This window comes from Pinus tabuliformis, chromosome 4_2 (assembly GCF_031772625.1).
Source record: "Pinus tabuliformis cultivar Carrire ecotype Pingquan chromosome 4_2, CPIR1, whole genome shotgun sequence".
In the NCBI taxonomy this organism is placed as follows: Eukaryota; Viridiplantae; Streptophyta; class Pinopsida; order Pinales; family Pinaceae; genus Pinus; species Pinus tabuliformis.
In genome coordinates this window covers 260,611,375-260,638,817 of record NC_142304.1, presented here as the reverse complement: position 1 = coordinate 260,638,817, position 27,443 = coordinate 260,611,375, and the positions used below count along the sequence as shown (strand labels likewise).

Below are 27,443 nucleotides of genomic sequence, written 5' to 3'. Positions count from 1 at the left end.
TGGTAGGGCAGCCAAGTTCAAGTCGACACCTTTCATGTTGCTCATCGCAGCCTGGTCACCATCACTTGCTGTCGTTGGTGCACCTTTGGGCAACACGAAGGTGTTGGCCATATGGGTGCGCAGCATCTGTTCAGCCTCGGTGGTTCCTGCTGTGACGTACTGGGCCATTGTACCTGTTGAGGGGTTGTACCTGTAATTCTTGTAGCTACGTGCTGAGCGCCCCCAACATAGTGATCTGCTCCATCCTCAGTTCCTGGAGCGCATCCTTTGTGACTTCACGAATCGTTTTGCTGATGTCAAACAGATCACCTTCTGTGAGTGTGATCAGGTTGACGAACGTCTTTGTGGCTTTTACCTTCTTCCTGGGAGTTGTTTTCTTAGGGCCGCACACTCGCTTGAGTTGGGTCAATGTGGAACCGGGGTCTGCGTAGTCCTCCGCCCTATCCACTTCCCTGGTCTGCTGCCCTGTGGACATCTCCTAGCCCTCCTTGGCCTCTCTAGTAGGTGTTGTTATGGTTTCGACCATTTGTGCTGCTGCTGCTACATCAGTCGCCTTCTGTTGTGCAGCCGCTTCTTGTTCCTGGCGCCTCCTTTCAGCCAGTTGCACGATGCGTAGCTTGGTGTCCTTCTTTCTTTGCTGGGTTGTGGCCTTCTCCATTTCTGTCAAGTCTAGGCATGCCACTCTAGAGACCATGACTCCATTACTGTGAAGATCGCATCATCCATTGTGATGAACAGAAGCTTTACCCATTTTTGTGTCGGATCCTTGTGTGCCCGAATATATAGGTTATGCATATCCACCTTGAATTCTTTCGCGCTCTGTAGGCTGTTATGAACCGTAGGGGATAATTGCAGCCTTTGGTTGATCCACGTTCGGACCCTCGCCTCCACAAACACCCCGAACACCTTTATCTCGCGAATCCTCTTCACTTATTTTGTAGCCCAGAGCGAGGTGTACCTCGTAGCTTCAGGCAGATCATCCTCAATAGTGGGAAATTGGTTGTCCTTTGGTATCTCCTCAGCAACCAATAGGATGGATAAGAGAAACCAGCATAGTAGAAGGCCTTACCCTGCTGTTGGGCCTCCCTGCAGTTCGTAAAAAACTCGCCGCAGAGGAATTGTGCCCAGTTGAACTGGACCCCATCTGCGTACTACTCTGCCAACGCAATCACAAATGCTAGTACTTTGTCAGCGTGGCATTTCCTCTTTAGCTTGTCGGCCAGCATCTGGGTGGCTACGTGCACCCCTTTGTCTTTAATGCTTGCTATCGTGTACCCCCGCTTTTTATTTTCTATTTTGTACTTGGCCTTCATGGCTTCTGCGAGGGCCAAGTTGTGGTTTTTCCTGCTATGGTCGTGGGGTCGTGTCCTTTGACTGGTAGTCAATAAATTCGGTGAATTAGGTCGACCGTGATGGGAATAGGCTCCTCCAGCGAGAGATACCCATCATGCACCATGCACAGCAGATGCCTGATGACAAAAATGGTTATGGGCGCACGGTGGTAGTGGGGTATCCATCGCAGATGGAGTAACCCAGCCTTCTCCACACCGCGCAACCATTTCTAATTCATTAACTTCTCCACGACCAACTGTGGGAACTTCCCACTATCCATGAGGTCCCAATCCTCGAACTTCATGGTAGGTACCCATCCCAACAGCGGACCTTCAAACCTTATATCATCGGAGAGGAGTGGGGTCTGGAGCGAACTCTTCGTGGCCTCCAGGTCCTTCGGTATCTTGGCTTTCCCCTTCCATGGGAAGACGTATGGAGGTAACTTTGTCGAGGAAGACATTTAGGATAGATCCTCCACCTCATCGTCTTGCGCCTCAATTTGAGCGATCAAAGCTTGTAAGTCTTCCTCCTCCTCATTTGTTTCAATGGTGATGGTTTTTCCCTTCTCTGTCATTGACAATTTGCCAACCCGTGGGTTTCTTAGGGATACACAGACTGACCCCATCGTTTGCTTATCTTTTTGTGGCCACGGCATTCATGGTGATTTTGGAACTTCTGGCGCAGCTGCCGCCTCTCCAGGCTCCTCATGGGCTATATGGGGCTCCGTGGTAACTTCGGCGAATCGCACTCTTGTTCTAGCAGTCGTCATCGTGTCTACACTTGAAGGTGGTAAGAGTACATGGTGCTCAATGCTCTGTACTTGCTCAATTCTCAAACAACCAAGTGTTGCCTTATGGCTAGCCCTGGGGGTTTTATAGCATCTTTTGAATTTGAATTCGACCCTTCCCCCCACTTCTGAGTCATTAATGCCTTCTTGGCGGCAGATCGTCCCAAATCTAGCTCTTAATTCGTGTCTTAATTGCCCGCCGCCCGCTCCTTTTTGCCTTAAATTGGACCTCTTGTCATGAACAGTGACACCAATGGTCACCTCCCAGCCTACCCGCGCAGCATTGCAGCCCCCTATACGCGGGCGCGACCCGTGTGACATAATGACCCTGGGCGCAACCCCCTTATCGCGCAGCTCCCCTACAGACTCTTTTATAGTCCCGCGCTCTCTTAGAACTGCTCGGAGCACTGAGACTATGCTCCCTATAGATAGTCAGGTGGTCGCACCACCTATGTGAGGCTTCAATTCAATTTCTAGCCTAGTTCGCAGGCACTCCTCAATTTCCCTCACGATAGTAAGCGCTACGCGTTCTTCCTTATGTGGTGCGCTCCCCCGGTTACTTAGTCTAGTAAGGTGTGGTCACAACCATGGTAGCAGACCCACAAATTCTCGGCGGAAATATTTTAATGCAGTAGTATCACCACTCATATCTTGTCCTATCATTCTTAGTTTATGTTGCACAATTTATGTTTCCAGTTTTTTTATTTCTTTGTCCATTGACCTGCTTTTCTTCCTCAATCGTACCCGATTTTCTTCAAGTTTGCGAATTTTAATATTCCCTCACTGAATGGCTTCCTGTAACTGCATAATTCCTTCGTACGATTCCTCACATACTGTCCCAACTGTAGGAGGATTCCTTCCTCCCAAAACTATGGCCTTGACTCTGCCCGTCATCTTCGGGATCGTCTCTGCGCTCAGATTCTTGTACATGGCCCTAGAGGCCCATCGGACCGCTGGTTCGCGCAAGCCCCGATCAGTTCGTCTGGCCTGGTGAACCTTGATCAGGATCCCACATACCTTCTTGAATGCTTCCACATGTAACATTTGTGGTGCACGTCACTTTTCCAGCTACTGTGTTCTGTTCTGATTTTCGATCCCTAGTTTGGGGTATGTTCGTGTGGACTACACGGCACACGTCTGTACTCATCTACACATGTGAGCGTGCAAGCTGCTCTGTCCTAGTTGCCCAGCTCTTGGTTGAAGCTAGTGTCTTCTAAACTACAGGCACATCATCCTTCTACATTTGCGCCAGTCCTCAAACTTTCCTTGACGTGTACTCCACCATTGTGCAGGTGTTGCGCGTAGTGCCCATTTCAATGCATCGAACCGTTGCTGTTGTGGTACTGCGCTTTCAAATTTTTCTAGGAATTCATCCACCGCTGCCATTCCATCATATGTCGGCAGCTCTCGTGCCTCTGTTTTCATGCAACGTAGTGATCTAACCATCATGTTGCAATTCAACATTGACACTCCATGCAACCAATTCTGCCAGTGCTCTACTTCTTCATTTGAATCCAAAGTGCAGGAGCTTTCTCGCTCCAATGAGATTCTCCCACCTAACATCGAATTCACCCGATCTTGGTCTCACACAATTATCTTATAAATACAATCTAGCTCATTTTCGCTTTCATCTTCATGCATTGTTTCAGTGTAGCGCGCTCCTTCGGCTAGGTCTAGCGGGACTACTACGCGTAGTGACTTTTTCTTGAATATCATCTTCTGCTTCTTTAGATTGATGACTCTGTTTATATCGGTGGCCCAGTCTATTCCTAACAACGTGGGATAGGGATTGCTATCATTGACAATATCTATCACTTCAAAATCCGTCTGTGTGCTCACACCTTCAATATCAACTATTACCCCTTGCAACCTCCCCATGGGCAAAATCTTCTATTGGTTCACCATTCATAATTGAATAGCAGACCACTACAACAGGGCCTACCCATGCGTTCCCATGTTTTCTTTGATAACACATTCGCGCCCGACCCCAAGTCTAGGATTACCCACTCGATTTCATACTCACCAATCTGCGCAGTCAATCTCATCTCCCGTCTAGTACGCAAGCCATTCTTTCCCAATTTCTAGACTACACGGGGTTCTTCTGACCCCGTGCACCTAGTGATCAACTCCTGTAGTCCCTTAACTGCCTTGTTGTCACGTAGTAGTTTCATGCATGTCTCCAGAAAGGTAGTAAGCATAGAAGGATCCATCCCTGGCTCTGGTTGATCCTTACTACCTGAAGTGGAGGCCTCTGCGAAGCTCTTCTTAGCTTCCATGAATATCTCCTTTGTGTGTTCTAAGTCAAATTCAAGTTCCTTTGCAGGAGCCTTGCGAACCCATGTATCTTCCTCAGGCTGCTTCCCCTTATCTTCCCCTGTGGTCGCACCACTTCTGAGCACGATGTTCACATTTGGGTCTTCTTCGCATGGTTGATACCTCATCATTTGGATATTCTGAGTCGGAGGAGGTTGGAGTACCCCTTTTTCGCACATATGTGTGATCAACATAGGACAATCTATCATTTCATGATCGAACTAAGCAGAGTATGAACAGGATATCCTCGTCGAGTTGGTATAATCACGGCCATAGTGCCCTGGTCCTCCACAATTGTAACAAATCAACTGTTTGCGACCCCTTCCTTGTCTCATTCCTCCCCATCCTCGACCTCACCCTTGAAATCCAAGGTGTGCCATCCCCACAACTGGGTCGAGGGCTCGCGTTTCTCTCTGCATCCTATAGGCTGGGGTCCGTTCCATCATTAGCTCGTAGCTACAACAAGTGCACTCATCGTGGCCTACCAACCTGCAGAAATTACAAAACAGTTGTTGGGGTGTCGGTGTATAATTCTGCAACAAATGGCAATTATCCATCGTGTGTTTTCCTCCTATCTGACAGATCGTGCACCATAACGCAGGTGTCACACTCGGCCCTGCCTGTGCCTCTAGTCTCAACAGCATTGGCCCCCCTCCTGCCAAGTAGTTCACGAATACTAGACAGTGGTCCTTGTCATGGCTCTGGCCTTTGCATTTTATGCACCATACTTCCTCGTACGCCTCTGGCCGTAATGCCATATCTTGCTTCAAAGTATTCATTTCCAAGCATAGATTTTGTAGTTTCCCGTGGATTTGTTGAACTCCTAACCCAGGGTCTTGTATTAGGGTCTCATGCAACCTCATTGCCATTTCCAATGCTTCGGCCTGGGTGGAAAGTTTCTATTGTGACAGCATCGTCTTCAAGTGCGGTGTCAGGGATGCCACAAACCATGCACAATGTTGTTCATCTGTTAAGGTCATATTGGCCTCGCGGATCGTACTCTTCAACCACTGATCCAGATCCTAGGGGGTCTCGCCTAGAAGCATCGCAATCTCTTTAAACCCGATGATTGTCTATGTCTCTAATTTTGGTCAGCTAAATTCTCTGTTCAATTCATTCTGGATCTCTGCTATCCCTACATTGGGGTGGTCGTTCGAGTGCTTGATATACCATGTCAATGCGCGATCCTGCAGTGCACTCACCAATGTAGCCTTCTTAATGTTGTCGTCCATGACCCCTTGCGCTTCCCACACTGCTCTTACCACGAACCATAACTGGTCCGGATCTTCATTCCCTACACCTCTAAATATGGGTAGTTTAATCACACTCGCCATGTTGAACTATGGGGGTGGTGGAGGTGGTGTGGGTGGAGGTGGTAACTACGGAATGCGTTGCCTTATCAAACTAACCGTACTTCTCGAAGAGACCCGAGCGAGCTCTTCCTCGCTGTCTCGCGAAGGTGAAATTAAGGGATTGTTTCCCAATTCCCCGCTACCTTTGTAGATATTTCCGCTCCACATCATTCCAAACATTAATGTATTCACATATCCCACTTTTCATATAACAACATCTTAATCTAGTTATTCAAAGATTTAATATACTTACCTCATGGTCCCTTAAGAAAATGTCGTTCTGCCTCATTGTAACTGACGATCGTTTCCACCACGAACTTAGTGATAAATTCTCCTATTATTCGGTCGAGTTAGTGGTCCACAACTCGCACTATCTTATCCTCTGAGGTTTCTAGTCTACGCATTAGCTCCGGACTCCACACTATCAGTTGGTCAAGCCTACACCTCCCCTAGCTTTCAGCTAACCTCGCTATCCACTCATATAGCTCAGACAGAAAGGATGCAAAGAAAATCTCGTGGATTTCCGTATACACGTAGCGATCCAGCCACCTTTTCTCAGATACTTGCAGAGTTATATTTTCCTATGTCGCGAACTTGTGAATCTTCTTGTCCAACCACTCTGCAATTTTCTTCTTTCTTGGGTTCCAGTGGCAAGACATCAGATATCCCTTATGCAGTTCCCCTTCCCGGCAACAGAACCATTTGTTGGCTACATGGGGCCTGACCCAGGTTCAAAAGTGATTTAACCAAGCAAATCCTGGTACTATTAGCCCTTTCAGCAACAGTCTATGGAGCACGGACTGAGGTCTCAACCGAAGTAGTATGGGAGGGTGTTGGAACCAGGTTTCCGCACCCTGGAGATGTCTGATATGGGGCAATAGGTACGCAATTCAACCTTTGTGCTTACTAGGTTACCCGCACCAGTGAGCTCCTTGCGTCCTTTGCGCAACTCTAGCTACAGTGCGACCAGTGTTAAATACCCAAGTCTTCCTTAATTAGGCTCTGTTCACTTAATTACTTAGAAGGTTGTCATACATAAGCATTCATACAAGTGCACACATATAAATAAACAGATACCATTAACGCATAACATCAAAATATAGATCTACGCAATAGATGCACAATATGTCGAATCAACTTAGCTTTATTAATAATCTTTTTCAATTTTAGTTCAATACAGACCCAACTCTGCCCTACGCACTCAGTTGCAGGAGTCCGCGCACTCAGCCGTGGACTCTACTAGGCCTTTGCGCACTCAGCTGCAGAGCCTCTACCTACTACTATGACCCAATACACTTCAGTTCCACTTCTATCCTCTAACCATGCCTTCGCATCTATCTATTACTTTCTTATTCTCCAAAAAAATGTCTTTACACTTAGAGCTTCGCTCTACTTATACAATCCCATGGTCCACGGACCATGGGTAGGCCAACACAACTTTACATTAAAGTACATTATTTTAGGGTAGACAACCCTATGACTCATCCTAGACTCTCATGCTCCGCGCCCGCATTTCGCAAAGTCTTTACATTACATTGACCAAAACCCGAGCCTTAAGCCCCAAAACCCTACTGTGGGGGGATCCGCAGCCCAACATCCGCCCCCGTCTAACCCCCTGCTTAACTAGGGTGGCTAGTCGTGGAAAGAATATAACACAACACAACATTCTCCCACTTGTTGTTTTCTTTCCACAGGGGGCATAGGCGAGCTTATTAATTTATTCAGGCTTGCAACGCCCATTGTTTCTCTACACCAAGAGAACTTCTCAGAGCTCACAGATTTTGTCAATGCATCTGCAGTATTCTTCAAAGTGTCCACCTTTACCAGAAACACCTTTTTTTCTTCTATCATATCCCTCACAAAGTGATACTGAACATCAATGTTCTTTGTCTTTGAATGGTAAGCAGGGTTCTTTGCCAAGAAAATTGCACGTTTCCTGTCACATTCTATCCTTATAGCTCCCTATACTAACCCCATACTTGAAAACAATCTCTGCAACCAAATTTCTTCCTTGCTTGCATGAGTGGCTGCCATGTATTATGAATCTGTAGTTGATAGTGCCACTACAGATTGTTTCCTACTCATCCAACTGACTGCAATTCCAAATAGGTTAAACACATACCCACTTGTAGATATTCTCTGATCCAGATCTCCAGCCCAGTCTACATCAACAAAGCCATGAATATCCAAAACTCTGTCCAATCCTGGTCTTCCTTGGTAGCACAAACCATAATCACTAGTGCCACGCAAATACCTGAAGACCTACTTCACTGTTGTCCAATGCTCCTTCCCTGGTTTTGACATAAACCTACCCAATACTCCCACTGCATGTGCAATGTCTAGTCTAGTACAGACCATTGTATACATCAAGCTACCGACTACACTTACATATGGAACATGGGACATGTCCTCTTCCTCTTCTTGTGTCTTGGGACATTGTTCAGCGGATAACTTTACACCTACAGGAATAGGAAACTTCATTGGTTTACTATCCTGCATATTAAACCTCTGCAGTATTGTCTCGACATACTTCCTCTAGTTTAACCAGAGCTTCCTCTTTACCCGATCTCTCTTAATTTCCATGCCCAAAATATAGTTTGCAGCACCAGGATCTTTCATGTCGAATTTGGAGGACAATTGGGTCTTCAAATCCTGGATAATTTCTTTGTCATTTCCAACCAACAACATATCATCCACATACAAGACTAAATAAATAACACGGTCACTAATTAATTTAAAATACACATAGTGAACTGCTTTGCTTCTGGTGAAGCCAAGTCCCCATATAAATGTATCAAATTTATGATACCACATCCTTGGTGATTGTTTTAGCCCATACAGAGACTTCTTTAACTTGCATACCGGTTCTTTCTTACCCTTCACCGCAAAGCCTTCAAGTTGCTTCATGTAGATCTCCTCTTATAGATCCCCATGAAGAAATGATGTCTTCACATCCATCTGTTCTACTTCAAAATCAAAAGCAGTAGAAACAGATAAAAGTAATCTAATATAAGCTACCTTGGCAACAGGAGAAAAAATATCACCAAAATAAACTCTCGGCACCTGGGAATAACCTTTTTCTACCAACCAAGCTTTGTATTTCTCCACCTTTCCTTCTTCATTTGTCTTCTTCTTGAACACTCATTTGCTGCCAATGGGTTTCCTTCCAGCTGGAAACTCCACCAGATCCCAAGCCTCATTTTTGTGTAAAGATGCCATTTCATCAACCATGGCCTCTTTCCAGAGTTTTCCATCCTTTGAATCTACTAATTCCTTCACAGTTCTGGGATAATCATCAGTAATAGATAAAGAAAAATTTGAACAGAAAGCAGATGGACTATACCTTTTTGGCTACCTTCATTCTCGAATTGATCTTCTCACAAGCAAAGCTTGTGGCTCTTCATCTTCTAATTCCTCTTCTGTTGTAGATTCTGGTTCTTCCTCCTTTAGCTCAAACTCTATCTTCTTGAGTTCCTTTTATGGGGCTTCATGTTTAATAACATCTTTCACCTCTCTGAACACCACATATTGGTTGTACACAACCTTCCTTGTTACTGGGTTCCAAATATTATAACCCTTTAAACCATCCTTATACCCAATAAAGATGTGCTTTTCAGATTTACTATCCAACTTTGTTCTTTTCTCCTTTGGAACATGTACATATGCATCACATCCAAATACCGTCAGATGTGAAAGAGAGGGTTTCTTATCAACCCATACCTCTTGTGGAGTCTTATCCTCCAACACTGATGAAGGTGATCTGTTGATGAGGTAACATGTTGTCTCCACCACCTCTGCCCAGAATTCATGTCCTAACCCGGCACCATTGAGCATGCTTCTTGCCCTTTCCATCAATGTCTTCTTCATTCTTTCTACAACTCCATTTTGCTCAGGTGTGTATGGAGTAGTATTTTGCCATGCTATACCACACTTATTACAAAATTCTTCAAATTCCTTGCTGCAGAACTCTCCATCATTATCTTTCCTCAACACCTTTATCTTCTTCTCTGTCTGGTTGTCCGCCAGAGCCTTAAATTCTTTAAATCTGTAAAAGATTTCATATTTATTATTGACGAAATATATCCATGTATTCCTTGAGAAGTCATCTATAAATGATACATAGTACACACACTTACCTAGTGATGGAACCTTCATAGGTCCAAACACATCATTGTGCACAAGTTATAATATTTTTTATGCCCTCTTACCACCAGAGGGGAAATAGACTTACCCAATGATGGAACCTTCACAGGTCCAAACACATCCCTGAGCACAAGTTCTAATATTTGTTTCGCCCTCTTACCACCAGAGGGGAAACTCACCTGATTCTGCTTCCCATATACACAATTTTCACATAAATCAAAATACTGAGAGATATTACTCATACCTTCTACCATACTTTTACCATGAAGTATTTGAAGGCCCTTCTCTCCAATATGTCCAATCCTTTGATGCTATAGCATGGTGTTTTCTCCAAAGACCACTAGATTTTTTTCTCCACTTTCAGGAACCACAGAACTGTTGCACCCATCAACAAAAATGTTACCTTGTAGCTTGTACATAGTTCCAATCTGAACTCCCCACATCAATACCAGTTCTCCCCGAACCGTCTTGCAGGTATCTTTGTCAAACATTGTTTCACACCTGCATCATCCATCTTGCTTACAGAAATCATATTTCTTGCCAATGCAGGAATATGCAGAACACCCGGAAGTGTTCTAACCCTTCCACCTTGCAACTTCAACTTTACCTTTCCCAGACCAAAAATTCTAGCCTTCCTATCATCCCCCAAGAAAACATCACCACCATCATATTTCTCATACTCTCAGAACCACTCTCTATGGGGAGCGAAGTGAAAGGATGCACCTGAGTCAATAAACCATGCCTCATGATCTACATGTGTACTTGAAGAAGCCAAGTACACATCCCCACCTTCATCTGAGGTGGTTTTCGCCTCTATAGAAGGAGCATCATCGAATCCCTTACCTTTGTCAAGAGCTTTTGATTTACAGACTCTTTTGTAGTGCCCTTCCTTTCTGCATTTCTAGCACACCACCTTTACACATTTTCCTAGATATTTAGATCTCCCTCTAGATTTAGATCTCCCACTCGATGACTTATTCTTGTTTCTGTTCTAGGACCATCCTCATACAAACAAGGCATCACCATTCTGTCTCTCCATATTTTTCCGTCTCATCTCCTCCGCCAGCAAGGATGAGACTATTTCATCAAACTGCAAGGCAGTTGCATTGCTAGCTATTGCAATAACCAGACTATCCCACGAATCTGGTAGAGAACACAACAAACTAATGCACTAATCTTCATATGAAATTTTAATATCAATAGACAATAACTGACTTACCATAGTATTAAATGCATTTAGATGCTCTATCACCGAGTCTCCATCTTTCATCCTCAAGCTATACATATTTTTCCATAGGAACAGTTTATTCACCAGAGACTTAGATTGGTACAAAGTCCCTAACTTGTCCCACAAAGCCTTCATGGTAGCTTCTCTTGATACATTCAGCAATACTGAATCTGAAACACATAATCGTATTGTTCTCTTTGCCTTCCAATCCAACTTCTTCCATTCTTCATCGGACACTCTCGTTGGTTTATTACCTAGATCTACTATGATCCACTGATCTTTAACCAAAAAATCTTCCATCTTGAGTTTCCATAACTCAAAACTCTAACCATTAAAATTCTCGATCTCTATCTTTCCACTATTCACCATCTTCTTTCACCACCAAAATCGATCCCGCAGACTTCCACTGAACAGGGTTTTACCACAGACCCGAGCGAAACCCCTTAGCAACAAAGGTGTCCCCTTGAAGCCAAAACAGCTCTGATACCAAATGTAGGTTTTAACCCCGTACAAAAATTACCTCCATACAAATTCTAAGAACAGAAAATAAAAAATGTGAGAGCATAACACATAAAACACATATACACAGAGATTTTCCTCGGATCCAAAAACGGGACTACCAGCTTGATTTTTCATTATGTTCCTTTCAATGTTACAATACATATTTATACATGTCGAAGCATTCAATACCATGGACCAAAAACCATCACGTCCAAAACCATGTGTGAAAACCATGCAAAAAACCCTATGTAGGTTCGTCCCACCTAATATAGGGTCCCAAAAAAAATTCCTCGGGGCACTGCCCCAGACCCCGTAAAGGGGGGCTACCCACCCCCCTCAAACCCCCTAGATAGGGGGGAATGCCTCCCCCCTCTAACCCCTTGGTTAACTGGTAGTGATCCCAACCTTATAAACCACGTGAAGTCCAGCATTAAAAAGAAGTTTGAAATGACAAACTTAGGACACTTGCATTATTTTCTTGGTCTTCAAGTATTGCAACCCAAGGAAAGTATTCCCTTTCCGAGTCCAAGTATCCCTGTGATCTTCTACGTCACTTTCACATGGAAGACTATAAGCCAGCCCCTTCTCCCTTTCATTCTGGAGCCAAACTTTCAGTCACTTGTACTTCCCCTGAAGTTGATGCTACCTTATACCGTCAGCTTGTAGGAAAAAAATTTGTATTTGACCCATACCCGTCCTGACCTTTCCTTTGTTGTTGGCCTTATTGCTCGGCTTATGCAAAACCCACACAAAATTCATTGGAAATCAGCTAAAAGAATACTTCGTTATATTCGAGGTATAGTTCACTGTGGGATTCATTACAGTGCATAAGAATCTCCTCTATTGGTTGGTTTCACTGATTTCTATTGGGCTGGTGACCCTGATGATTGGAAGTCTATTGCAGGTTATGTCTTCACTCTTGGTTCTAGACCTATTACATGGGCTTGCAAGAAACAAAGTGCCATTTCTCTTTCTTCAGTAGAAGTAGAGTATCATGGCACCGTAGAAGCTAGTAAGGAAGCCTTCTAGCTTCGTCAGATCCTGTTAGAGTTTTGTTTTCAGCAACAACATCCGACTACACTTTGGTGTGATAATCAAAGTGCCATTAAACTATGCAAAGATCCAGTCCAACATTAGCGCAGCAAACACATTGAACTACACATGCACTTCATCAGAAAGCTCATTCATGACCATGTTCTTAAAGTGAAATATTGTTCAACCGATGATCAAGTTATAGACATCTTTACAAAGGCTCTCACAGAGGTGAAGTTTAATAAACTTCGATTTATGGTTGGAGTTCAAGAAGTTGTCACTAAGGGAGGATAGGATCTAATGCCTCCTTCCTTTTCCTATTGTGTCATATTTGTACATCCTTCAATCCTATCCCAAGTTTTTCTTAAGGGGGGGTGTTAGGATATTCTGACACATAGGAAATAGTTAAGTATAACTTGGTCTAGTGTAGAGTTAGGTAAAGTGTGTTTCTTTACCATGTACATTTGTAACTTACAAATCGACGATCACGATATGTTCTAGACATGAAATGATCTGACGGTTCATTCTCTCCTCAGTATTACCGACACTTAATCTGTGGCTTAACACCTGGTTGGTCCATGAACTCTATTTAAAGAGCATGGAGGGTCATTTGTAGGGCAACCGTTCAAGAGAGAAGCATATGTAAATTTTCTTTCTTTTATTAATAAATTTCCTAAAGTGGCTGCGTTGGCTCAAGCTGTGTACTGTTTGTTTTAACCATGTCAAGAATATTTGTGTATTGATTTGTGATCTGTTTATGAGCAGTGTCCTTTGGTGTTATATCTGAGGAACTTACCATGTATATTCCTCAAGATGACTTGGTCATGGATATCTCTAATCTCACGTTCGATCAGTTGAATAACAGAATAATGCATGAGAGGTCAAGGTTCTTTCCAAATGACCTTTTCCATCTTGTTTCCATCCACATAGAGAAGGTAATTATGCCTAATACTAGGAAGAATATGCAACCTTTATGGAATATATGAATGTAAACATTGATTTCTCGATGAAAGAAAAAGAAAATGTAACAAAGGAGTTGACTTTTTCAAGGCAACAAATCGATCATCTCCTCATTGAAAGTCAAAGGTCATCTTCTGCCAGATCTAACAAGAAGGATCTACAAGAAGTGATATTTGAGGAGGTTCAATCATTGGGAGACATTGTGCAACAACTATATGAGGAAATGATCACCCTTCATAAGGCGATATTTCCCTTGCATACATTGCAAAAGCGGTCATGGCAGAATGTAAAGGTTTTAAAGATAGTTTATCCAGCTATTGATGTAGTCCAAGAATGGGGCACTAAGCATAGAGATGCACCAGTAGAGTTGGTCAATAATACGAGGTAGGATGCTTAGTTGGAGATAGTTGAGCTCAGGATGCTTATACAGGGTAATAAATAGCTCAGTACTTATGTGGGCAACACCATAACTTCCTACTTTTGATTGTATCATGGGTTGGACTCCTTGGTAAGAGTGCACCATATACCTTCCATTAGAGGAGTTGTGTAAATAAGGGGCATAAATGTTATCAAAAAAGAAATTGGAGAATTCATGAGCAGTTTGAGAAAATTTGAAGATCAAAAGGTAGAACATTCAACAATTTGTAGCCGGACCCACCAAGTTGAATATGAAGTTTTTCTATTATGGAATAATGTCCAAACTGGTTCCAATACTATCTATCCAGATGCATTCGAGGCAAGAGTCATGTATAAGCTAGATATTCCATCAATGTATGAGGACATAGAAACATAGTACAAATCTTGGTACCAATATGTCATAATGTCCAAACTGGTTCCAAAACTATCTATCCAGATGCATTCGAGGCAAGAGTCATGTATAAGCTAGATATTCCATCAATGTATGAGGACATAGAAACATAGTACAAATCTTGGTACCAATATGTCACAACAGAAATACAAGTAGAAGTTGTCGAGCTACAATTTCTTCAAGCTCAAGCATAATCTATAAAGTTTTTTCTTATTAGGCTTTAGCCACATTTTGTATTATATGGTTTTGTATTTAGAAAATAATAATAAATGTAAATGTAAGTGTATGTCCAAGAGTCAAATAGTAAATATGAAGAGTCAATAGATATAATAATACAAAAGAAGCTCAAGAGTCCTGAGGACGCTCAAAGTTCACAAGAGGAGGTGAAAGTTCACTTCATTTGTTATAAATAAACCCTCATAACTCAAGAAAAGGGTTTGGAATTGAGGATAGGTATCCTTGGCTTCTCTAGCTTAGTATATGAAGGAATATCATTCTTTGGAGAAGAAAGTGGTAACTTCATGTTCCACTATTGGAGCTCGTGACATATCATTGTATTGTATACTTGGAACCTTCACTAATATTTAGAAGTTCGTAGAGCTAGCACACTTTCATGTGTGTATCATGGATATTGTAGGATGGTTCTTTAATGTTTATGGTATATGTTGTTTCATACATGCTAAGCCCAATGAACTATTTCATTAGATTTAGTGTATATCTTATTAAATGTGTCTTGTATTTTTTTTCATGACAGTTATTATCTTGTGAACTATTTTGTGGGTTAATTAACAATATTTTCATATATGTGTGAGTGTGCCTTTTAGGATAGTACTATTACTTTTATTCTAGAGGCTCACTCTTTTTCCTCCTTACGTGGAAGAAGCTCTTATGCATTACAATTGATATTTCACAAAGTCTACTCACTTTTTGTCTACAAAGATATGTGTATGCTTCCTATGTTGTTTATTGCATCCAAGGCACATTTATAAAATTGCACACATGGCAGTCGGGCATGTTTCCCAAATGGGGCTCCTACTCCAAATGATGTGAAATCTAATTAGGAATTCATATTGGGGAGACCCCTTCTCTCTTGTTAGCATCTAGCACTATCAACATGTCCTTATTCCTCTTTTTAGTTGGCCTTAGTTTCTTTTTTTTCCAAGGAAAAAAATCGAACTTTTTTATAAGGAATAAAAAAGTTACATAGTATATGAGTTAACATTCTGAAAGAAACTGCCTGAAAAGGAGCAAAAACTCCTCTGAGTGAGAGCATCAGCAAAACTACAGAAATCTATAAGACTCTTGTACCCGGCCTGTACAGCCATACCAAAAAGTAACTGAAAACCAAGATGTCTCCTGGGTCTCCTTTCATGAGGAAAACAACCCAGAAAAACACATACAGTAACACAGTTCACAACCCGCTCTATCAAAACAGAGCATAATAGGATATAAAAGAAAAAACAGTTTTAATGTACCACCATTTTCATATAAACACCACTGATGAAAACAGAAAAACATTATATGTTTGGAGGGAGATCCGACACATGGATCTGATCCTGAAGCTGTTTTGTTACTCTCCATGCGCCCACAGCTTGTTGCATACCTTCTTTAGAAAGCCGGTCTGCCTCCTCATTGCTGTCCCTGTAGATGTGATCAATTGAAAATACATTAAACTGCAATTTTAAAGATTGGATTTCTTCTAATAAAGGCATCAACATGTAATGCTGGCATCTAAATTTTCCAATGACCCAATTAACAACATTCATCGAATCTCCAAAAATCTGAACTGCAAGGATATTTTTGTGGATGAGCCAGCAAAGAAGAAGTTTTAAAGCTGAAAGTTCTGCAAAGTTATTTGTTCCCATCCCAAGTCCCACTGAGGCTTTTATCGAGTGAACGGCACTAAGATGAATACAGATCCCAGCTCCTGTGATATTATTTTGGGCTGCCCCATCAAAGAAAGCCCACGGTATCCCATCTCTAAGACGAAGCTCCTTCCGCTGATCATTTTTTACAGGACCATCCGGCTCAGGGATGCTGGCGAGAATGGCATTGCTTTGAATAGCAATAGCTGCCGCTGGGGTCGAAATTTCTCTAAAGATACTTCGGTTCCTGGCAATCCATATGCCCCAGCAGATGATGGGAGGCAAGTTTCTCAGATTCTTTTCGTGGAAATGGTTCCACCAATATTCCCAGGCTGTGGACAAAACATCCCCCTCCCACCTAACCTTTGCATTCAAGAGCTTCTCCGTTTCAAACCAGACTTGCTTTGTAAAGGGACAGGCAAGGAACAGATGAGAAATGGATTCTGAGTCTGCTAAACATAAAGGGCATCTACCAGGCCCCTGTTTAAACCGGATTGAAGGATTTCCCATGTTGGTATTTTGTTTTTTAAAGCACACTAAAAATTGGCCTTAGTTTCTTAATGTTATCTTGAGGCTCAATTTTCTTTGTTTGGGATTCTATCTGTGGAGCTATTATTTCATCTTGGGATCCTATCCTTGTTAATTGTAACCTGACTAGTTCTATTTCATCCAATTATGTTTCTATTGGTGGTTTCGATAACTATGTTTGGTGTTTTGATGATTGTTTCTGCCTCTACTTATACCTTTATGTCTGCCCCTTCCACCTATGTTTCTTCCTCTTCTAACTCACCATACTCTGTCTAAGGATCAGTTTGGGCTTCTAAGAAAGATTTTATATCCATGTCAATGAAATATGTCTAAAGAATGGGGTTTTGAACGTGTTCCAAGGCATCCATTACTATTAATTTGATGAAGCCATGATGGGCCAAGTATTTATGTTTTCCCTCCTTTACTTTTGTGCTCATCTCATTCATGGATTGAAGGAGAAAATGTGGGATGTTAAGCATTTCATGGACAGGTAAGTTAGTTGCAATATGATTTGATATAGAAGCATGAACTGGTAGGCATAGACAATGCTTAATATCCCTTCATAAGAAATGTATTTAAGGATGTGATATGAAACCTCATCCCATGGGCGTGGTAGGATTTCCCTCCTAATCCCATTCTTATCTTCTTCGGGTCGCACATCAAGGAGAAAATCCTTTTTTTCCCTAATTGTTTCATGTATATCCTCATTACTCCATTTAATCCCCTTAGGAAGGGTAGTGAATCTCCTAATTAGGTCTTCATCAAGGTATATGATCAAACCCTTAACTACAATGATTATTTCATGGCCTTCAAGATGTTGTAGGTGTAGAGAAAATTCTAATGCAATCTCAACATCATAACCCCTTAATTTCTCAAATAACCCTAGCCAATTATAGTTTCCAAGAATATACCCGACCTTAGAGTTCTAATGAATCTAGGTTGTATCTATGGATTCTCTTCTATTAAATCCCCCTCCCATGGTATGATGCAATTCTTCATAGATTTAGGTAAGAATTTTTAAAGTGAGTATTGGTTTGTGATGCTATTGTAATTAGTGCTTCATGTGGCAGCACGAGATCATGTAGCTTAGAGAAAATGTAGTTTCATCAAAAATAGAGAAGGAGATGACTTTTCAACTAATTACTCCACACAATTTATCATCTTTTTCCAATTTGTACACTTTAATAACAACAATTACCTGGGTGCTTCTATGTTTGACTCAAACAAAAAAAACTCTACCTAGTAAATTAATGCAATTTGAGCACTAACACTTATGTAAAATGTGAGTGGTTGAATTTGACATAAATTTTATTTGAGGATGCCCTTGCTTCTTAATTCATCTGAGGATTATATGGATGTTTTGGGAAAGAATTCGGTGTCCTATATAAGTTTTCTTGTATCATGTAGTAATGCATGTAGGGTCTTGTAGCAAACGGTTTGGAAGCCAGATAGCGATATATTACTCTTGTAGTGATGGCAGGCATCATTGGGATTTTTAAACAATGTTTCATGCAAAACACCTTGTAATAAGCTTGGATTGTTCCTAAGTTAAGTGAACTTGTTGCCAATGGTTCATGAGATGGGGCTCAGCACAATGGATGAGTTGGCCCCCACCTAGTCTTTGTCATCCTTTGTACTCAACATATTTTCCATTAGTAAATGATAATGACTTACTTTTCAAATAATTCCTAGCTTTTGCCTTGTTCTCTTCCACACATGTGGGTGACTACAGAAAAGGTAAAGTCCTCTACAGACTTTATTGAGACTCATACTAGCTTAATTTGGCTATAAATTCCTATTCCCTTTTCACTTTTAATGGTTTCTCCTGCTTGGGATAAGTTCAAAGGGTGAGGTTAGGAGATTCATACATGATGCCTTACCTTTTGATATTTCTACAGGTGATGTTGATGCTGGTAATTTTGATGTTTATGTGGGTGATCTAGTGCTTTTGTTGCTATACAGGAAATCCTATAGCTACTCAAGGTGATTTTCTTGAGCTAAGAGTTGTGTCTAGACTGCCAAAGTTGATTTTGAAGAGGTAGAAATTTTTGACATGCAGTGACCTTCTTTAAGAGTGATGGAGACTTAGACTTGTTGAGGGTTTTTGAAGGATGCTATAGGACTAGGTAGTCTCCTATAGTAGTTACAGAAACTCTTCATGATCATCATTTTATTCATTTGAGACACCAAGGAGCTATGATAACTTAAGGAGGAGTTGGTTGTGATGTTGGAAATGTTGTTGATGGTGACTAAGATGGAAAAGATGGGGATTTTGAGCTACTATGGTCAGAAAATGATGAACAACATAAGAAAAATTAAGGGGTGAGACATGTTTGTGGAATGGACGTGTATCAAGAAGATTTTTATGCTTTTTCCTTGTTTGGATACAGAGGAAATCTCTTATCTATGTCTTTTTACCAAATATGGGTTATCATATAGCATTACAGGACATTCATGTAGCAATTCAGGGAAGTGGTTAAAAATGTATGAAGAGGGCTTGGAAACGTTGAGATGATATTATGGATGATGGGTGATGATGAAGAATGGTGTGAGGGTGCTTTTTGAGCCCTCTAAAAGCACGAGTTTTTGTTTTCGACCAAATGTGCAGGCAAGCCTATTTAATTTGTGTAGCTAATTTCCCTATGTGATATCTACACACAAACCAAGGTAAAACATTTTTCATTTTTTTATGACTCCCTTTTCTTCTTTTTCTCCCATTTTTCTCCTTTTTTTCCATTTTTTTTATTGAGGCCCACTAGCTGCCTCATGGATGTTTTCAGCTAGTGGTTCTTCCCTAAGTGCCTCAAAGCTTGTTTTCACCAGGGGATATTTAATATTTTCTTTTCTTTTCTTTCTTAGGCTCATAAGCTGCCTCATAGAGGTCTTCAGCTAATGAGCCTGCCTCAAGTGCATTAGAGGATGTTTTCACTTGATGGGTTTTTCTCTATTTTTTTTTGTTGTCAAAGGTTGAATGGATTGTGAGCTCTAATTATCTTAATAAAATTCATCTCCTTCACTATTAAATCAGTAATATAAGGATCAGTAATAATGGTTGGTAAGATATTTTCCCTTGTATTTTAGTGTGTTTTTGTTTAAATGTTTAAATCTTGAAGCAAAAGTATAATGGTATTAATTTATTACATAAACTCGTATTGAAAATGATTATTTGAATTAAAAATATTTCTTATCTCATAATTGTAAAATAGTTATGGTTATGTTCTATATTATTCCATTTAAAGAACAACACAATTATACTAAAACAATGTTATGAAAGAGGACAATTTATGTAAATAAATAAATTGTATTGCACAACACCCTTCTAAAGGTTGAGAACCCATGGGAGAGGCACTACTTTTGGTATGAAAGAATTATCTTCAACACAATAAGCCAAAAGGCTATGAAACATCGTTATGTTGTGTTTGGTGATGGGCGTACAAACTAGACATAAATTTACCATATAACCATCCTTCAACACATTAAACCTCTCTTTTTGCACTAGATAACACATTTTTAACTTTAATATGTTCATTAGGAATATTTATGGATAATTTCATATTTGTACCTAATATTATTTATTTTTGTAGAATATTGTGAGAATATTATGAGAATATTGGGAAGATTATGGAGATTTGGAGGAGATAATTTAGGGATTTGCTCCCTCCTACAGGAGGATCAATATTGGATAATAAATCAAAAAGATATTCTAAAATTATTGCACAGATTCTAGAGCTCCAATGATTGAGAAAATCTAGGAATGTGTTCCCTGTCATTTAATGCAGATTCCTAGTGTTGGGAACCAGATCCACTATTTGAGGGATTTTGGAGGGGAAAGCTTCCTCCTTTCATGGGGAATGCTTCCTAATCATTTTTTATAATTACCAAGTCGTATTTTCTTCTAGGGGTTGATTTTTATCAATCTTATTGTGGAGATAACTCATATTTTTGCAGCTCCGCTTTCATTTCTTGTAGGGATGTAGTTGTATTGATGGAAATAATGAAGATCGATGCCATGTTCAGCTTCTAAATCTTGGTCTCCTTGATAGGACTCTGATTTTCCTTGGGCTTGGCCATCCTAGGAGCCTCAAAGCCCTTTTGTATCATTACTTTTCTTCTTTCCACTTCTTATTCACATGCATCTCTTATTCTTGTCTTTTTCTATTTCTGCATTTAGTATTAATGATTTCCTGTTGTAAGATTGGGTTAAATGGTTGAAGTAAGCTATTTTTTAGGATCACAAGAGTCATTTCATCCTTGGAACAGCTTTGGGAGGTCATAGTAATCATTGAGCTGCTTCGATTAGTTTTCTTATTCCCAAATATAAATTCTAGAAGTCCCTTGTGGCAAATAACAGTGAATTTCTGCTATTTTTTAGAACATGCTAATGAGTTAAAATCAAGTTGATTCCACTTGCATTAGATCAAAAAAAAAATCTAGTTAATAACGAAATTTACTCCATTTAATTTTCACTTGATTAGGTTATGCATTTGATAGCTTTACTAGCTCACTAGTTCTTGAATTTTTAGATTTTAGACTAGTAATTTTCTGTTTTTTAGCATGGGTTAACAAAGGTATTTTTGAGTGATTCCACTTGAAATAGAGACCTAAGACATCCTAGTCAATAAAAAAGTGTATCCTGTCCAATTTGGATTTGATTTTCTTTGTCATTCGGTGAATTATAACTTCCTGTAGCTTCCTATAGCACTCTTCCAACATGTATATACTTGCCCAAATTTGCTCAAAAAGATCAATTTTTGTCCCTTAGGGTTGAATCATGACCCCTAGGCTCTAAATAAATGGTTGAGGAGGAATAAAAACCACTTAGGACTTTCCTTTTTACCCATGCAAAACATCTCAACAATTTGGGTTAATGGACAAATTTATAAGTTGGATAATACAATATAATTTTCTTGATTGCCACATCTAATGAAATTTGTCAATGGACCTAAAATCTCTGAAATGTAATGATTGACATTTAGTTCGTGATATTTACTTTATGCAATTATAATAGGTTTCTTTCCTTGTATTTTCTTTCTTGCAATAGGTTAAGGTTTCCATTTTGAGCATTTCATTTTCTGCAATTAGTTTAGGATTTGATTTCATTACATGCACTCCATTACATCATGACAGTAAATGAAGGACACATTATATGTTGTACCTATAGCATCAATACCTCTTAAGTTTGTACAAAACCTGGGTTGATAATTAAAGTTGATAGCCTTGGGAGTTGCAGCATTCCTGTTGCAATACTGAGGCTGATCACTTTTTGGCGCCATTGCCGGGGAGGTGTCAAAATATGCAATGTTTTCTACCCTAGTTGATTCATTTCTTGTTACTTTCTGAAAAAAGAAAAATTATTGCATTATGTATCTTTCATTTCAAGAGCAGAAAATTACATTGCATCAACATTTGTATTCAAAAAAAAATCTCCAACACCAACCCCCCCATTTGATCACGTGGTGCAGTAAGAGCCACATCACCATCCACTTTTGTAGGTAGAAGAAGAAGAGGTGACAGAGAAGGTAGGATAAATGGATGGAGATGATAACAATGAGGAAGATCCTCTTGGATTTTCCATTCAAGACACTGATGTGAGTGTGCACATGAAGAACATCCCTCCATCTTTTCTTCCAAAATTCCATGTTATGAGGTCAGACAATCTAGAAACCTTTCTCTTTGAATTTGAAATTTTTTGTAAATCTGATGATTACTTACTAGACACTCAAAATTTGATATTTTTTCTGACAACATTAAAGGATAGAGCTCTTAAATGGTTCATGAGTTTAGGGACTAATTCAATAAGATCATGGAATGATATGCTAAAGATATTTCTAGAAAAATATAAAGATTATGATATTAAAGAAGAAATATTTAGAATGAATAAAAAAGAAGATGAGAATCTTGAGGATCTAATAGAGAGGTTCATATATAATGTTAAGAGGGAAAAATTACATCATTTAGGATCTGACACACTAAATACCCTCTTACTTAGACCAATTGGGGATGAGTGGATTGATCTCCTTGATCCCATGAGTAGAGTTGATGTATACAAATTATCATTTGAAGAAATTTTTGAAACATGCAAGAACTTATCAAGAGGAAGGGAAAGAGTAAGTAAATCAGCATCAAGATTGGCAAGTCAAGCTGAGCTTGGGAATTTTATTGATAACTTTAAAATAGAAATTTTTAGCAATCTAAGTGAACATGTAGAAATGTTAAGAATGGAAAATGAGCAGAAAGATGATGTTGATATTTGTGTTTTCCATGCAGAATCACATGATATTAAATATTGCCCATCATTACCAAGGTTGAAGAAATTTTACGAAGAGGACAATGGAGTAAGTCAATCACCAAAGCAGCTATGTTATGTAGCTCCAAGAGGACCATGGCAGACTAGTCAACCTAGTATGATGCAAGAACCTAATTCAAAATTTCAAGGTTATGTACATCCATCTCAAAGTGATTGGAACACACCCTTTCCTTAGAAACCTTGGCCATCTCAACCCCAAAACCAATCTTGGCAATAAGGTTGGCAAGGAACTTATGGGATCCATGCACAATATCCTCAATATTTTCCTCAATATCCTCAATATCGTCCATACCCAAATCCATGTTATCCCTACCATCCACCTACACCACAACCACATCCATCTCAAAAAAGTCCACTCCCCTCAACTACCTATACCACCATTTTCGAACCCACACAACGAAGTAGCTCAGCTCACTTACAATGTTGAGGCACAACACTTCCAAACATCTCCTCTTTATCTAAATGGTATTCATCTTAGATCAATAAAGGTATTGCAAAGAAGAGATTCTATTGGTGTCATTGAAGGACCACATCCAAAAGAATAAGATTCAAATGAGAAGACCAAAGGATCATGGGTTGCACTTCATGAAGAGAAGACATCATAATCATAGATAGAGAAAGTTCCCTTGTGTTCACCATTAGATCCTCTATGTGTTCAAGAGAATAATCAACAAAAAGAAGAAGATTTGAATTTCATGGAAGAAGAAGACATCCAAGATTATCCAAATCAGCAAGTGGACTAGGGGCATCAAAACTATATTCAAATGTGGCTCCAGACAATCAGTAAGTTGCAACCAGAAACTCTTCTTCAACAATTCTTGATCTAATCCTAGTCAAAGAATTTGCTCTCTCATATTCAGTTATATGTCAAAGAATACATTTCAAGCCTACACGTCAGTTTATATGTCATCTTGATGTGCACATGGCTCCATTGGAAGTATTCTTATACTTGAAAGAGATTTTGTTTTTCAAGTAGAGTAGGGTAGAAAAAATAAAAATAAAAATGGAAAATAAGAGAAAAAATAAAATCTTAGGTGAAAACCTCCTTTGAGGTGCTTGAGATTAGCTCATTGATTGAAAACCTCCATGAGGCGGTCAATGGGTTAGGAAAAAGGAGAAAAAAAGAAAAGATTCTAGGTGAAAACCTCCTTTGAGGTGCCTAGGCAGACCTATTAGTTGAAAACCTCATTGAGGCGGCTAGTAGGCCTAGAAGAAAAAATGGAAACAAAATAATAAAAAATATTTGCTCCATGTATCTCTCTCTCATGAATGTAGGTTCTCTCCAACCTCTGCAAGAAACAAAAACAAGTTAGCCACCAAAAGAAAAGTTTATCAAAAGCCTAGTTAAAGGAAGTCAAACTTGGACTTTCTCCTCCTTTACTCAGATTCTCTAGAAGGACCAAGGCCATGCCAATCCATCACCCTCATCTTTGTCCACCATCCACTCATCATTTCCAAGATTTTACCATTCTTTTTCCTTGTTGTCCTAACATGCTCCAGGAAGACTTTGTCTTGATATAGGAAACAAAAATACGTAGAGAAGAAAATTATTTTTGTCATATCTTGAAAACCATGCATCCATTTTCCAAGATGTTTCAAGGGGGATAATAGTAACATGTCGAAGCAATTTCACCAAATTCCAGTGCACACTTTTCGAGAAATTGACCTCCATCACCTATAGCCATTTTGAAATTGTCTCGATATTCATGAATTCATTTTCCAATTTGTTTCATGGGGAGATGAATATGGATGATGGTAACATTCCCAAGCAATTTCATCAAATTCCAATGCACAGTTTTCAAGAAATCGACCTACATCACCTACAGCCATTTTTAATTTTTCTAGAGATTTATGCATCCATTGGCTAAGATATGTTTATGGGGAGGTTCATAAGGATGATGAAAATATTCTTAAAGAATTTCGGGTCAATCCAGTATACCATTTGGAAGATATGGGCAAAACAAGTCTGTTATAGGAAATTGCTACAAGATGTCCTGAACTGCTACAGGAAGTTGGTTGATAGGTTTTGGAGGAAAATAATGGTGAGATGAAGTGTTGGAAGGGTGTATGATAGTTTTGAAGTGTGGAGAAAGTGAAAATCAACCATGGGCAAGCCCAGCACTCTAAGAAGGCCAAATTTGACTAAGATAGTTTGCTCACGGTAACTGGAAGACAAAGGTTTAGAAGATGGGATGCAATCCATCAACTCCACCAGCAACAGATTGGACAATGGAAAGAAACTTGCACACAACAACCTTATCAGTTAAAGAATCATCAAGCTATGAAGACATATGCAGAAGTAAAAAAAGGAAATTATCACTTCCAGAGGACCATGGATCAATCATCAACTCAGCAGCAGCATGCATGCCTCTCCAACAACCATCAAGTAGGTCCAGGTATGCAATATTATTGACCTCTTCTCTTGAGCATATTATAGTTAGAAATTTGTTGTTAATGCTTGAGAGGTGAGGTTTTATAATCTAAGGATGGTTCAGCAGTCTCAACCACCCTCAACTAGTTAATTGCAGCTAACTCCCTCACCCATGCAACGTGGAAAAGCCAACTTAGGAAGGGTGTTGATTATGAGGAGTGGAGACAATAGTTAAAAGAGGAAATTTTTGCAAAGGCCAAGTCACCAAAGCAGTCAAGGCCCTCCATCCACTTCATATCCACTATCTATCTATCATTCCTCCATCCCATTTCATAAGAAAAAATTAAAATTTTTCAAGAACAAACCCTACACTTTGTCTCACCCTGAAAGTTTCTTGAAAAAACACATAAAGTGCATCCTCTCCATTTTCACAAAACTACACTACTCCCTCTAAGCCCTAGAATCATCCTCAAAACCCTCTACATCATTTCTCATCACTCCCATATAGTTAGAAGACCCTGGAAGAGAAGGAAGGGCTACTACAGGAAGAAAACCTCCTCCTATAGTAGCCTATGCAAGCATTACAGAAAGTCATAATCCTGTTTTTTTCCCTTTCCCATCAAGTAGATGGGGTGATACCAGCTCATGAGGCACTCTACCACTCCAAGAAGGACTCTCCATTAGCAGCAATAGCACCTTGGGCAAAGGACCTACACACATAGCAACAACAATAGCCAAATACCATGAAAGGCAAAGAAGAAATACACAGGAACAGTAAAAACAGAAAATCCTGAGAAGGAGCACTAGGAGAAATAGGTGCAGGATTTAATGGAAGCGAAGAAACTTTTGACACCTGTGAGGAGGCCAACCACTAGAGCAAACATAACTAAGCATCTTAAGGCATAAACTTCTTTGCTATAGGAGCAAAATGGAGCTTCTACAGGAAAAACGGGGCTTCTATAGGAGACAGACAACTTGCTACAAGATTGTCCCAAAAGAAAACATGGGCCCTATATTGAGGATTATTCGCCACAAAACCCTTGAAATTTGAAGGAGTGTTCAAAGAAGGGGTAATTACTTGATCTATCACCTCTTGCAAACAAAAATTCTGTGAATTTTTGCAAAACTCCTCCACTAAGCATCTTGTATTGTAACCATAAAATATTGAATTGTGGAGTTTTCTTGTGAGGATGAGCATTATGATGGGAGAATAAAATTGTTTTGAGATTGGCATGATATTCTTCACCTCACTCATCAACAAGAAGCACTCCTCCTCTTGTCATACGTTGAAATGATGAGTGCTATGAAATTGAAAATTAGCAGCAGGGTTCCCTTGCACAAACCTTAAGACGACATGGACAAATTTTGTTGACATGGATAGAGAAGATTTTTTGGACTTAAAGATACAATCAGGTATGGATCTACAGAAGAAGAATAGGGTGGAAAAGAAAAATAAAATGTTGGAACATAAGATAAAGTGCCTAAAAAAATTAGAACAAATGATAAAAGGAGAATAAGAAGCAAACTGAAGAGATAACCTCCCTCCAATCCAAACGAAAGGAGCCCCGAGCCTCTCAGAAGAAGCCAAGCACTAGGGGAGCCATGACTAAACAACTCAAAAGAAGAATATGCCCTGCTATCGGAAGGTAGAAATTTTCTACGGGAAGGTAGAAAGGTTCTACAGGAAATTGTTGAATAGTGATAGAACAAATGAGGGAGGCCACCAGGGCCATGAATGAGGCACAATCAAATCACTAAGTTTCTCAGTGGATGAGCAACACTTTCAGCAAGGAGGTATGACGGGGCTCTAAATTAGACATAAAGTAAGGCCCATAGAACCATCCTTCAGCACATTAAACCTCTCTTTTTGCATTAGGTAACATATTTTTAACTTTAATATGTTCATTAGGAAGGTT

General features: G+C 40.0%; 1 protein-coding gene across 1 annotated transcript; it reads right to left on the bottom strand.

Moving 5' to 3' along the window:
• Nucleotides 1–15,973: 15,973 nt before the first annotated feature.
• On the bottom strand, nucleotides 15,974–16,831 carry LOC149168982 (uncharacterized). The gene has a single exon (XM_089425035.1). The coding sequence runs from the start codon at nucleotides 16,829–16,831 to the stop codon at nucleotides 15,974–15,976; it is 858 nt and encodes a 285-aa protein (XP_089281161.1).
• Between the last annotated feature and the right edge of the window lie 10,612 nt (nucleotides 16,832–27,443).